This window comes from Nicotiana attenuata, chromosome 5 (genome assembly GCF_001879085.1).
Source record: "Nicotiana attenuata strain UT chromosome 5, NIATTr2, whole genome shotgun sequence".
In the NCBI taxonomy this organism is placed as follows: domain Eukaryota; kingdom Viridiplantae; phylum Streptophyta; class Magnoliopsida; order Solanales; family Solanaceae; genus Nicotiana; species Nicotiana attenuata.
Window position 1 is genome coordinate 19,153,949 of NC_031993.1, and position 12,988 is coordinate 19,166,936.

Sequence of the window (12,988 nt, forward strand, 5' to 3'; positions counted from 1 at the left end):
ATACCTTGTAGGTTTTGCTTTGTGATGAATATCCAAGAAATATTCCTTCATCACTCTTGGAATCAAACTTTCCCAGAGTTTCCTTACCATTGTTGAGGATAAAGCATTTACAACCAAATGTCGTCAAGTGTGTTAGCTTAGGTTTTCTCCCATTCAGCAGTTCATACAAGGTTTTGTTCATGAGGGACCTGATCATGAACCTGTTCACTAAGTAGCATGCAGTGTTGACTGCCTCTGCCCAGAAACCTTTTGCAACACCACTATCAATCATCATTGTCCTAGCCATGTCTTCAAGAGTCTTATTTTTCCTCTCCACGACACCGTTTTATTTAGGTGTTCTTTGAGATGAAAAATTGTGACTTATACCATTTTCAGCACAGAACTCGCCGTAATTTGCACTGTCGAATTCTTTACCATTATCAGATCTTAGACTCACAACATTATGGCTCATCTTTACTTGGATCTTCTTGAAAAAAGCAGCGAACACTGAAAGGTCTCATCTTTGGTTCTAAGGAACAAGGTCCATGTGAACCTGGAGTAGTCATCCACAATGACGAAGATTTACTTCTTTCCTCCTCTACTTGGCACTCTCATAGGTCCACAAAGATCCATATGGAGGAGATCAAGTGGCCTTGAGGTGCTTACTTCCTTTTTGGGTTTGAAGGAGGACCTGATCTGCTTTCCTTTTGCACATGCATCATACACCTTGTGATCGTTGAAGCTTGACTTAGGCAATCCACGAACCAGGTCCTTCCTGACCAACTTGTTCAGCAATGTAAAACTTGCATGGCCCAATCTTCTATGCCATAGTTCAGCATCATCATCCATAGCACTCAGACACGTGAGATCTCTATTATGTAGTGACTCAAAATCAGCGACATAGATGTTCTTGAATCTTTTTGCCATCAGGATCACATCACCAGTCACAAGGTTTGTGACTGTGCAGATTTTTGACACAAATTCCACCTTGTTGCCTTTGTCGCAGATCTGAGAGACACTCAGCAAGCCGTACTTCAGGCCATTCACGTAATACACATTTTCGATTGAGTGAGTGAGAGACTTCCCAATTCTTCCTACTCCAAGGATGTATCCCTTTTTTCCATTTTCAAATGATACACTCCCTCCTTGCAGGGCTTTGAGTGAAAGAAAATCATCAGTGCTTCCAGTCTTATGCTTCGAGCAGCCACTATCCATGTACCATCTTTGGCTGCTTCCTTTCACTGCTCCCTGCGCAAGAGAATCAAGGATTATACTAAGGAACGCAAACAAGTTTGGGTCCCTTGTAATGAGGAAAAGGGTGAATCAAAGTTCTTTTTGTCCAAGCAGGTAATACACGTTTGTTATATGAGGGACCGGGTTTTTTAGCAATAGTTACTTTTTCAGCAAAAACTTTGTTTTTCTGCTGGGACTCGAATCTGGCTTTACATGTTTCCTTGAAATGTCCAGTGTTACCACAGTGAGTGCAGAGCCAGTTATCAGGAACAATAATGTACTTGTTGTGTGGGTTGTAAGGGTTTTTTTCTTTTTGGAACCCGATTCCCTGCCTGTTCCCCCCTCCCCCCTCCATTATTCGTATGCGTAGCAGTGATTGCATTAGAAGACCAGGTCATCTTAAGAGATTTTTCTAGGTCACTCTTCACCTCGCCTAGATCTTCCTGAAGTTGTTTGTTTTTCTAAAGCTCAGCACACATACTAGATTTCACTAATTTTAGTTCATTTTCAAGCCTAAGGTGTGCCTCACTTGCAACTTCCTTTCCCTTTTGAGTGTTCACAAGCCTACTTTCCCTTCTTAGTTCCTCAATTAATTCCTTTAGGTCTACAACTACTACCAATAGGACATCTCTCTCATGCTCTATGTTTGCAATTCTCTCACTCAAAATATCTTTTTCCCTTTTTAAACTCTCAATGGTCTCTCTTAGATCAACCGCAACCACCACTAGATCATCTCTCTCATGTTCTATTTCTCCTAGTTCCGTGGTTAGCGCATTTTTATCATTGATGAGACTGTGATATGCATCAATTAAAACATTAGCCAAAGACGTAAGCTTCTTATGAGAATAGGATTTCAAATTTCTTTGAACATCCAAAAAGTTTACCTCATCTTCATCGTCAACTTCCTCATCCTCATCTAATTTAGCCATTAGAGCAAATATGGAATCATATTCAGCTGCTTCACTTTCTACTGCCATCATGGAGCTGTCACCTTGATCATCATCATCTCCAGATTCGCTGGATGAGCCTCCCCATGCAGCAAGAGCTTGTTTCACAATATTGTCAGCGGCATCTTTTCTCTTGAAATTTTTGTCAGGAACCTTGTTCCATTTGCCTCATTTGTTTGTGTTGTGCTTGTACTATTCTTGCTTAAGGAGAGGGCAGTCCTTGATGAAGTTTTCTGACTTCCTGCATTTATGACATAGGTCATACCCTCTTGGCTTGCTTGAACTGCCCCTCTTTGGGATACCTCTATTTCTGCGAACCATTTTCTGAAATCTCTTTGTCAGATATGCCATATCACCATCCTCACCTCCTGAGTCATAGTTGTCTGTCTTGAGGACTAGGTTCTTCTCTCTTTTAGGATCTCTTCTCTTATTGTCCTTCTTCTTATTCATTTCATAAGTTTTCAGATTACCAATGTGTTCATTAATGGTTAGCTTCTGCAAATCCTTTGCCTCTGTGATGGCGTTTACCTTGCTTTCCCAGGAACCAGGTAATACACTAAGTATTTTTCTGACAAGTTTGTTCCTAGGAATGATTTCTCCCAGTGAGTGAAGCTCATTGATGATAGAGGTGAAACGAGTGTGCATGTCCTGAATGGACTTGTCGTCCTTCATTCTGAAGAGCTCATACTCAGTTGTTAACATGTCGATCTTCGACTACTTGACTTGAGTTGTCCCTTCGTATGCTGTTTGAAGAGCTTCCCAGATCTCCTTAGCACTTTGACAAGCTGAGATGCGATTCATCTGGTCCGATGCCATAGACAAGAATCCTCTTTGCCCTGAAATTCTTCTCAATAGCCTTTTTATCAGCATCATTGTACTCTTTTCTCATTTTTGGGACTGTAGTTGTTCCCTCACCAACAATTTTCATGGGAACAAAAGGTCCACCACAGATTACATCCCACAACTCTGAGTCCTCAGCCATGATGAAATCATGCATTCTTCTTTTCCACCAACCATAGTATTGGCCGTTGAATCTAGGTGGTTTGTACGTTAATTGTCCTTCCTCAAAATTTGGTGGAGTAGCCATGATCAAGATCCTTTCTAGGTATTAACCTTTTAGAAAGAACCTGCTCTAATACCAATTGAAAGAAACTAAGGGTCCACCAAACTATATAGAGAACCAGGTTCTCTATTAGTTCCCACAGAACACACGCACACTGTAGTAAGTAAATGACACAATGGAGTTTTATGTGAAAAACTCTCAACTCACGGAATTAACAACCACGACCTACTCTTGTAGGATTTCAACTTCACTACTGAGTAAAATTCAGATTACAACCTATTGTAACCTAGGAATTAACCTCTTAATCCCTCACTAACTTGTAACAACTCTATTACAAGCCACTTTGTAATAACTCTATTACAAAGCTTTACAACTCGACTAATTCTAGCCAAGACACAAACAAAAAGGTTTATGATTTACAAGAGTTCCCTACACAATGCTTCTAACTAAGCTAAATAGGAATTACAAGTAAAGTACTTTAACAAAGGTGCAACACAACTAAGGATATATAATGACTCAATATAGGAAACTAGTCCTTCGTGATGTTGTTCTTTGTTCTTGATGCCCTTGAGAATCACTTGCAAGATTGACACAGACTTGAGAGAATTTATTTACCATTCAAGAATGTTAAGTCCAAACTTGAAATAATACGTTAAAAGATAAAATTGTGAAAAAGTTTAAGAAATATTTATAAATTACACTACAATAAATATTTATATGTATAAAATATTTATAAAAATTATTTAAATATTCTATCGGGTTGGTTTGGTTTCGGTTTTACTTTTGTTTAGTAAAAAATAAACCAAACCAATTATTGTCGAGATTTTTTTCCAATACCAAACCAAATCAAACCAAACCACAATCGATTTTTTTTCGTTTTGACCCGTATTATTGGTTTGGTGCGGTGTATCGATTTTCTTTGTATACCCCTACCTCTAGGTAATAGGCATGGCAATGGGGCAAGGCAAGAGCAGGCAGGACAGGGCAGGGCAATGGTTAAACGGGGCAGGGCAGCACTGGTCAAAACTGAAAATTTTCAAATATTAAATAGGGCAAGACAGGTAGTAGGGCAAGCTTTCCATATGATCTGTTTTAATGTTTGACGGGTAACACAAGTGAAAATTTGAGGTAAAAATAGTACGGGCTAGCCAATTTTCGGACTGGTCATTAAAATATAACCGGTGTTTGCAAAGTCATTGAAAAATAGTCACTATTTTACTGCAACACGGAAAGTTCCAACATAGTATACTGGAGATCGGTGCACCTGTGTATGAACTTCTAGCATATTATGCTGGAACTCCAACACGCGGAAAGTTCCAGCATAATATACTGGAGATTGGAGCACCTGTGTATGAACTTCCAGTATATTATGCTGGACCAGTATATTATACTGGAATTCCAGTATATTATGCTTGAGTATTTTTCGAATTTTGAACAATGTTTTCGTTCAGATTTATCTTTATATGAAAAGTGGCTAAATTTCGATTACTTTTGAAACCGTGGCTATTTTTGAATGGCCACTTTAAATCTGACTATTTTTGACGAGCTAGCCAGTTTTCGGACTGGTCATTCAAAAATAGCCAACTTTTGCAAAGTCGTTGAAAAATAGCCATTATTTTGCTACAACACGGAAAGTTCCAGCATAATATACTGGATGTCGGTGTACCTGTGTATGAACTTCCAGCATATTATGCCGGAACCCCAACACGCGGAAAGTTCCAACATAATATACTGGAGATTGGAGCACCTGTGTATGAACTTTCAGCATATTATGCTGGACCGGTATATTATACTGGAATTCCAGTATATTATGTTGGAAGTCCAGTATACTTATGTTGAAACTCCAGTATATCATACTGGAGTTCCAGTATGTTATACTGGAATTCCAGTAATTATGCTGGAGTATTTTCCGGATTTTGAACAGTGTTTTCATCCAGATTTATCTTTACATGAAAAGTGGCTAAATTTCGATTACTTTTGAAACTGTGACTTTTTTTGAATGACCACTTGTAAATCTTACTCCCTCCGTTCCAATTTATGTGAACCTGTTTGACTGGGCATGGTGTTTAAGAAAAAATGAAGACTTTTGGAATTTGTGGTCAGTATTTGTGTGGTTATAAAAGCTTCTCATTAAGGGTAAAATTGTAAGTTTAAGCTAAGTTGTTTCCAAATTTAGAAAGGGTTCATTCTTTCTGGAACGGACCAAAAAAGAAATAGGTTCACATAAACCGGAACGGAGGGAGTACTATTTTTTAATTTCTCCCGTCTTTTCTGTTACGAAACCCATGCGTCCTGGTACATCTTATTCTTATTAGGTTAATTTGGTCATGATGATTTACCATTTTATTTTGCTAACTAAGTAATCTAAAGCTTCATTGGTTGAGAAAATATATTGCTACAAGGCTACAGCTCTCTGCAAAAATGCAGGATAAGGCTGCGTACAATAGACTCTTGTGGTCCGGCCATTCCTCGTACCCAGCGCTTAGCAGAAGCTTAGTGCACCGAGCTGTCTTTTTTTAAGCCCACGGGTCTATTGATGTTCAAGGTAATTAGTTTTATTTCAATTTCTATAATTTTCTTTTAGGCCTAATAGTTAATTACAAGTAAAAAGCTTCAGCTTTGGTTAGAAAAATATAAGATGGCTATTACAAAAGCTGAAAGTTCAATTTGTGTAATTTAGTGACTTGCTGCAGTAATTATCTAATGCCATGCGATTGGATATGGTTAATTGCTCATTATGCTACTGTTAACTGAATAGAAAATTGCAATACTCCAGTGCTAGAAATGCAATGACTGCTTCGAAAGTGTATTAAACATAAACAGTTTACCCATTTACTTGGGCTAAAGCATTAATATAAGGGAATTTACTCTTTAATAAACTACTATATAACATTGATAAAAGTCACATTTTATTCAACTGATATACATAAATAACTCCTATTGACATGTCAATTGTAATGTCTGAATAGAGTTGAAATATTTTTTTTTAATTTTAACCTGTCCCGCCCTGCCCTGTATTTTTTTCAAAAAATTTCCCCGCCCCGCCCTACCATCCCCTGTCCCGCCCTGCCCCATTTATGTATTCTTTTAATTCTATATTTTGTCTTTCGCTTTACAATATGCTATTTTTTTTTATGTATAGAATTAAAAGAATACATAAATGGGGCAGGGCGGGACAGGGATGATAGGGCGGGGCGGCAAATTTTTTTGAAAAAAATGCTAAACAAGGCAAGGCAGGGCGGGTTAAAATGTTAGCGGGGCAAGGCAAGTCTTGACCCGCCCTACCCTGCCCCACCCTATTTGACATCCCTACTAGGTAATTTTCAAAGCATGGAAGCTAATCATGTGTGTTATTCTTTACTTGTTTGCGTTTTGCTTTGCCAAGTCAAGATACTTGAAGCAATTGGCAGTCTTCACTTACAAATGGATTTAGCATATTTTGATTGAGTTGAGGCCATCAGTATGATTGGAATTGCCAAACAACAAGGCAAATGAAAATAACTTTTGAATCAACGGAATCTAACAGTATCATGGGTGAAAGTGATACTGTGAAATACTTCGAAAGTTTTATGTGTCAACTGAATCGAATAGCAGTAGAACTAATAGTATTTTTGGCCCCTGTGACTGTGAACTGAATGAATAAATAGATGAAATCAAGAAACAATTGAACTAGCAGTTCGAACAAAAAGTTATAAAAACAAGTCATATGGGCTCACAAAGACTGACTAAAAAGTAAAAGAAGAGATAATGATATCGAAGTAGTTCCGGTGATGCCATAAACAAAAAGTTCAACATAGACGCAGCAGATACAGGGAGAGAGTAACTCTGACTAGGTAACTCCGAGACGAGGCAGCCAAGCACAACATCTTGCGTTGACCACATCAAACCAATCCCCACAAGATCAAAGTTTGGCTTTTTCTTTCTTGCCTATCTAGTACCAATAAAGGGAGTAAATATCCCCTAGCAGTTCAACAAATACATATTAGACTAACTTCAGAAGTCATGACGAAACTTTCACCAATCGGTTATGGCTCCATTTGTCCCCTCTAGGTTTACGAACTACTGTGATTAACAGCATTAGCCATGAACTGCAGATGTAGAAACTCTTGGAAGTCGAGCTTAGCAGATGTAGAAACCAGCGATGAAGACTTTGGGTTGACCCATGGCAATATCTTCTGGTCGAGTGAACTCCTAAAATTTAGCAAAATCTTGGCTCTACAACTCTCCATGAAAAGCACACAATGTTGAATATCTTTATCCATTAAACCTGAGCAAGAATATCTCTTTAGATTGTGCTTATAGACCAATGGGCCTAGATTTATTTTTGCTCAATAGTTTCATCAGATTTTCTTCCTCGTCAAGTTTTTTCCTTAGAGCAGCCTCCTCCTTTTGTCTTTGAATGAGCTCTAGCTCCCGAAGTCGTTCTTCCTCTTTTCGCTGCTGCTCCAGAGCCTCTCTCCTTTGAGCCTCTTGTACCCTCCTCCGGTTCTCCTCAAGCATTTTGTCCAGCTCCTCTCTTTCTTTTCGTGCTTTTTCCTGTTTAATCCAGTGTTAAGCTAGAAACAATGCTATTGAAAGGTTCAAAGATCTGTATATTTAGACAAAGAACATGAAAGTTCAATCTCCATGAAATGGAATGACAAGATTCTGTGTTGGAGTTGTTAGACGGAGGAATAAGATTCATAAAAGGAAGAAATCTAGCAAATGTGCTCTCTAAGGTTGAACTAACCAGTAGATTTTCAAAGTATATAGACAGGAGGTCTGTGGAGTAAAAATCAGTGAACCCCATGCCTAAACCTCTTTAACGAAAAGCTGCTACGAAAGCACAAGTAGAACAAAGAAGAACTAAACCTTCCCTGCTTCCTTCCACATCCAAATTAAGTATTGGTAAGTTTTACTCCCAACGTTTCAATTTATGTGAACCTGTTTTTTGATTGGGCATCGAGTTTAAGAAAAAATAAAGTCTTTTGGAATTTGTGGCCCTAAACAAGTTAAAAAGAGGCCCAGAGTATTTGTATGGTTATAAAAGCTTCTCATTAAGGGTAGAATTATAAGTTTAAGCTAAATTGTTTCCAAATTTAGAAAGGGGTTATTCTTTTTGGAACGTACCACAAAGGAAGTAGGTTCTCATAAACTGGAACAGAGGAAGTAACATTTAGTAAAAAACGTAATATCTTTCTATAAAATCTCATCTCATAAAAATAAGATGACAAAAATGAAAACTAAAAAAGCAGAAAATATAATGATTAGTAAAATATCAACAACAGGTCAAGAGTCAATACCCAGCAAGAGAAACTTACCTCTTTTAGCCTTGCCTCGGTAAGAGCAGCTTGCTTTTCTCTTTCAAGTTGAATTACAACATCTTCAAACAGTTTTCTATGACCTTCTTCTATTCGTCTCTCAATTTCCAGCCTAACTTCCTCTGAACATAACTTTTCGTCGACCCTTTTCCTTATTTCTTCCTCCAATCTCTTTGCAGTTTCCTCTTCTAATTGCTTGAGTTCTGCCTCTAGCTGTTGCCTGAAAATTATTCAATCAATCCAAAATACAGCGGGCACATGAAATAAAAGCTCAACCCTTCAGCAATTCCCAAGTTTGAAAAGAAAAAACAAGTAAGTCAAGCAAGATACATGCTACATCTACATATTTTGAAGTATAATGGCCTGGAATGCCAAGAAATATCACCAGATCAAGATGCAAGATGAAAATGTGTGGCACATTAAGACCCAAAGATGACCAGGTCATTAACTCCTCGACTAATAACCCAACGGGCCAAAAGTCGACAATGGTTGAACAGAATGCTCAGACTTTTGTACAAATATGTTAACATGAGCAGTAATTTCATAAAAGCACGCAATGAATAACTCCGCAATGACATATAAGTACCAAAATAGATACCTTTCACGATTACATAAGAAGATACAGCTACTGTTGCTTCTTGCGGTGGTGTACACACACACAGGGGCTGGTCTAGCTAATAAGTTACAGCTTCATCTGAACCAGTAGCCTTGGCTTAGACTCTGGAAATTCGCATCTGCTCTCTCTCTCTCTCTCTCTTTATATATATATATATATATATATATATATATATATATTATATATATATATATATATATTTGTTTACATTATACTTGCTATAGACTTCTTTAACTTAAAGGCTAAATATAACCTCCAGAAAGAAACTTAAGAATATCGACAGGCATCACATCCAACAAACCTTTTCTTTTCTTCTTCCTCTTTTTTCAATTTTTCTGCAGCACTTTTCCGCTCAGTGGACGTAAGACTGGGACTTCGAGACTTGGGTACAGGAGACTCTGAGGAACTATGACTTCGTCGTCTCCTGTGACGCCTAGTTGTCGGGGACCGGCTTCTTTTGCGTCTTGCATCTGGTGAACGGCTCCGACGGCGAGTACCAGAGCGACTTCTTCTCCTGTGAAACAAAGCAACAATAGCTTGAAATGCATATATGTGATAATGAGAAGGTCCAAGCCAACTTTGACGAAATCCTCCATTAAATATAAGCTATCCCAAGTGGTTCACTGTCACAACCTTCCTCTTGCAGAAACATAAAATCTTATTGATGCATTAAAAGATCACAAGGTAATATGACAAGCAGTCCTCTGAAGAGGAGAATTGAAATACACAAAGAAAACAAAGCCTTACAATGTGAAAGTGGATATATCAAGGACATTTACAACTTTAACCCAAAGGTGTGGCCTAGTGGAAGCAAACCTTGTAGATCAAGGTTTAAATCCCAGTAGAGATAAAAATACTATGATTTTTTCCATCTGCCTAAATATTGGTGGTCAAAGTTACCTAGTACTGTACTAGTGGAAGGTAACAGGTGCCTGGTGGAATAGTCGAGGTGCATGCAAGCTGGCCCCGACACCAGCATTATTAGAAAAAGGGGGCATTTACAGCTTTATATTTCATGGAAGTCATAAAATCTCTGTGCTAACTAATCACACACACGCCGCGAGCATGTACATATATCAGGGAAACTATGTCCTTGCACTTTCTACAAAATAAAGCATACTAATGCCAACAGATCAGACACATCTTTAAAGAACCTTCCCTTTAACCTCAACCGATACACCGAATCAGGGAAACTATGTCATTTAGTGAGGACGGATACACCGAATTGCTGCATCCCATATTAAGGAATACTGAAAGCTGCTAAAAAGCGTAGTCTCACCCGAGTATTTGGAAGATTTGTGGAAGTCTTCTATGATTCTTTATCTTGTTTATTTTATTTTCTGGAAATTCATACTTGAATTTGCAATGCTGAAATTTGAATTATATGCTCATGGAATTGGCTCTAGTATGCTGGATAGAGTTGTTTTAATGATGGAGAAAAGTTCCAACGGATTAATATGGTCACATAAATTCAACAAGAAAAGATACATTTATATTAAATTTCAATTTAAACTATTTTTAGTTAAGATACTAAACATTTAAGTAGAAATAAAACCAGTCTTGTTAAAGAAAAAATTAAAGTAAAAATTGCACCTTTTCAACCAGACAGAGATTCAAATTCATATACGATAGCTCTAGAGCATAAAAAACTCATTTTTTCAATAAAGATTTAATGTAAATTCATATATGTATAAGAGCTGGTGATTCCGCAAAGAGATTACCTGCTGGAATACGGTGAGCGGCTTCGGTCACGGCGGCTCCGGTGGCGGCTGCGGCGGTGATTCACCGGTGATCGAGACCGAGAGTACCGCCGAGAATACGACGGCGACCGGGATATACTCCGAGCCATGATTACATAAAGTAGGAAAATCTGAATTTTTGCTCAATCGCGAGCTAATTAACGGGTTGGGGGAGAATTTTTTAGACCCGATTGATTTGCTGCTTGGCCCATCAATGTGATCCTTCGTGGCCCAAAAGATGTATAGAACCACCTAGCCTCTTTTAAGGTAAAAATAGCACGGTATAGCCAGTTTTCAGACTGGTCAATCAAAAATAGCCAGCGTTTACCAAGTCAATGAAAAATAGCCACCGTTTTGCTGCAATAGAGACCGGTCCAGCATAATATACTGGAGTTCGGTGCACTTGTGTATGAACTCCAGCATATTATGCTGGACCGGTATACTTTGCTGGCTCCAATATAATATACTGGAGTTTGGAGCACCAGTGTTCCAGTCTCCAGTATATTATACTGGACCAATATACTTGCTGGAACTCCAGTATATTATGCTGGAGTTTAGTGTATTTATGCTGGAACTCCATCATATTATGCTGGAGTTCCAGCATACTATCCTGGAACTCCAGTATAATATTTCAAGTATACTTATGCTGGAACTCCAGTATAATATACTGGAGTATTTTTCGGATTTTGAACAGTGTTTTCGCTCAGATTTATCTTTACATAAAAAGTGGCTAAATTTCGATTACTTTTGAAATTGGGCTATTTTTGAACGACCGGTTGTAAATCTGGCTATTTTTAAATTTTTCCCCAAGGGCATCATATAAAACGTTAGAAAATGACATAAATAGGATATCTAAGGGGCGATTTTTAACTTTTGGCCTTTAATTATGAAGCATTTACACTTTAATACATTGTGCATTTAGTTATTTTTTTAAATAGCGATCCTGAAAATGGTTATTTTTGCATTTCCCCAAAAAATTTATATAAAATCTTTATTTTACATGAAAATAACATATGCTAGTTAGTTTTCGGACTGGTAATCGAAAATTAGCCAGCGTTTGCAAAGTTAAAAATATAATGACCCGGCCGGTCGTTTTGAGAGTGTTAGCCCCGATCCCCTATTTACTGCTTCCCCTAAATTATTTTATGCTTATGTGACTTGCCGGGAGGATTTGTTTTGGTTTTAGAGTGAAATGGGACACTAAGTCCCTAAAATGGAAGCTTAAGTCCTAGGATTTTGACCGTAGTTGGAATTGTGTGAAAATAACTCTGGAATGGAGTTTCGTCGGTTCGGTTGGCTCCGTTGGGTGATTTTGGACTAAGGAGCGTGTATGGATTGTGATTTGGAGGTCTGTAGTTGAATTAGGATTGAAATGCCGAAATTTGAATTTTTGAAAAGTTTGATCGGGAGTAGAATTTTTGATATCGGGGTCGGATTTCGATTCCGAAAGTTGGAGTAGGTCCATAATGTCAAATATGACTTGTGTGCAAAATTTGATGTCAATCGGACGTGATTTGATAGGTTTCGGCATCGGTTGTAGAAGTTTGAAGTTTCAAAGTTCATTAAGTTTGAATTGGAGTGCGATTCGTGTTATTAGCGTTGTTTGATGTGATTTGAAGGCTCGACTAAGCTCGTATGATGTTTTAGGATTTGTTGGTATGTTTGGTTGAGGTCCCGGGGGTCTCGGGTGGATTTCGGGTGGTTAACGAACTAGAGTTGGGCTTGTTCGAATTGCAGAAAATATGGTGTTTTAGTTGTTGGTTTTCTCCTTCGCGTTCGCGAGGGGAGTTTCGCGATCGCAAAGGGGAGCTGGTGGCATGTGAGAATTTGTGCCTCGCATTTGCGAAGTGGGAGCCGCGTTCACGAAGGTCTGGACAGTGGTGGATCGCGAACGCGTGAAGGGTATCGCGTTCGCGTAGAGGAAGTAGAGGCGGCCGGGACCCCAAAGCGTTTGTTCTACGTGTTCACGTAGTAGAGGTTGCGTTCGCGAGCGGGTCCTCGCGTCTGCGTAGAAGGGTTTTTTGGTCAGTAGCTATTTGTGCTACGCGAACGTGAGAGTGAGGCCGCGTTTGCGAAGAAGGATTCACCTGGGCAGATATAAACATTTCAAA

The 12,988-nt window shown here is 38.6% G+C and overlaps 2 protein-coding genes across 2 annotated transcripts; both read right to left on the reverse strand.

Moving 5' to 3' along the window:
* LOC109226028 lies at positions 562–2,861 on the reverse strand. The gene is made up of 5 exons (XM_019390834.1): positions 2,462–2,861; positions 1,737–2,326; positions 1,545–1,655; positions 1,376–1,432; positions 562–1,227 (listed from the first exon to the last, which is right to left on the reverse strand). The coding sequence occupies exons 1-5, from the start codon at positions 2,859–2,861 to the stop codon at positions 562–564; spliced, it is 1,824 nt and encodes a 607-aa protein (XP_019246379.1).
* LOC109225441 (uncharacterized protein At1g10890) lies at positions 6,847–11,104 on the reverse strand. Its single transcript, XM_019390110.1, has 4 exons — positions 10,860–11,104; positions 9,440–9,652; positions 8,523–8,742; positions 6,847–7,758 (listed from the first exon to the last, which is right to left on the reverse strand). The coding sequence occupies exons 1-4, from the start codon at positions 10,985–10,987 to the stop codon at positions 7,519–7,521; spliced, it is 801 nt and encodes a 266-aa protein (XP_019245655.1). The 5' UTR covers positions 10,988–11,104; the 3' UTR covers positions 6,847–7,518.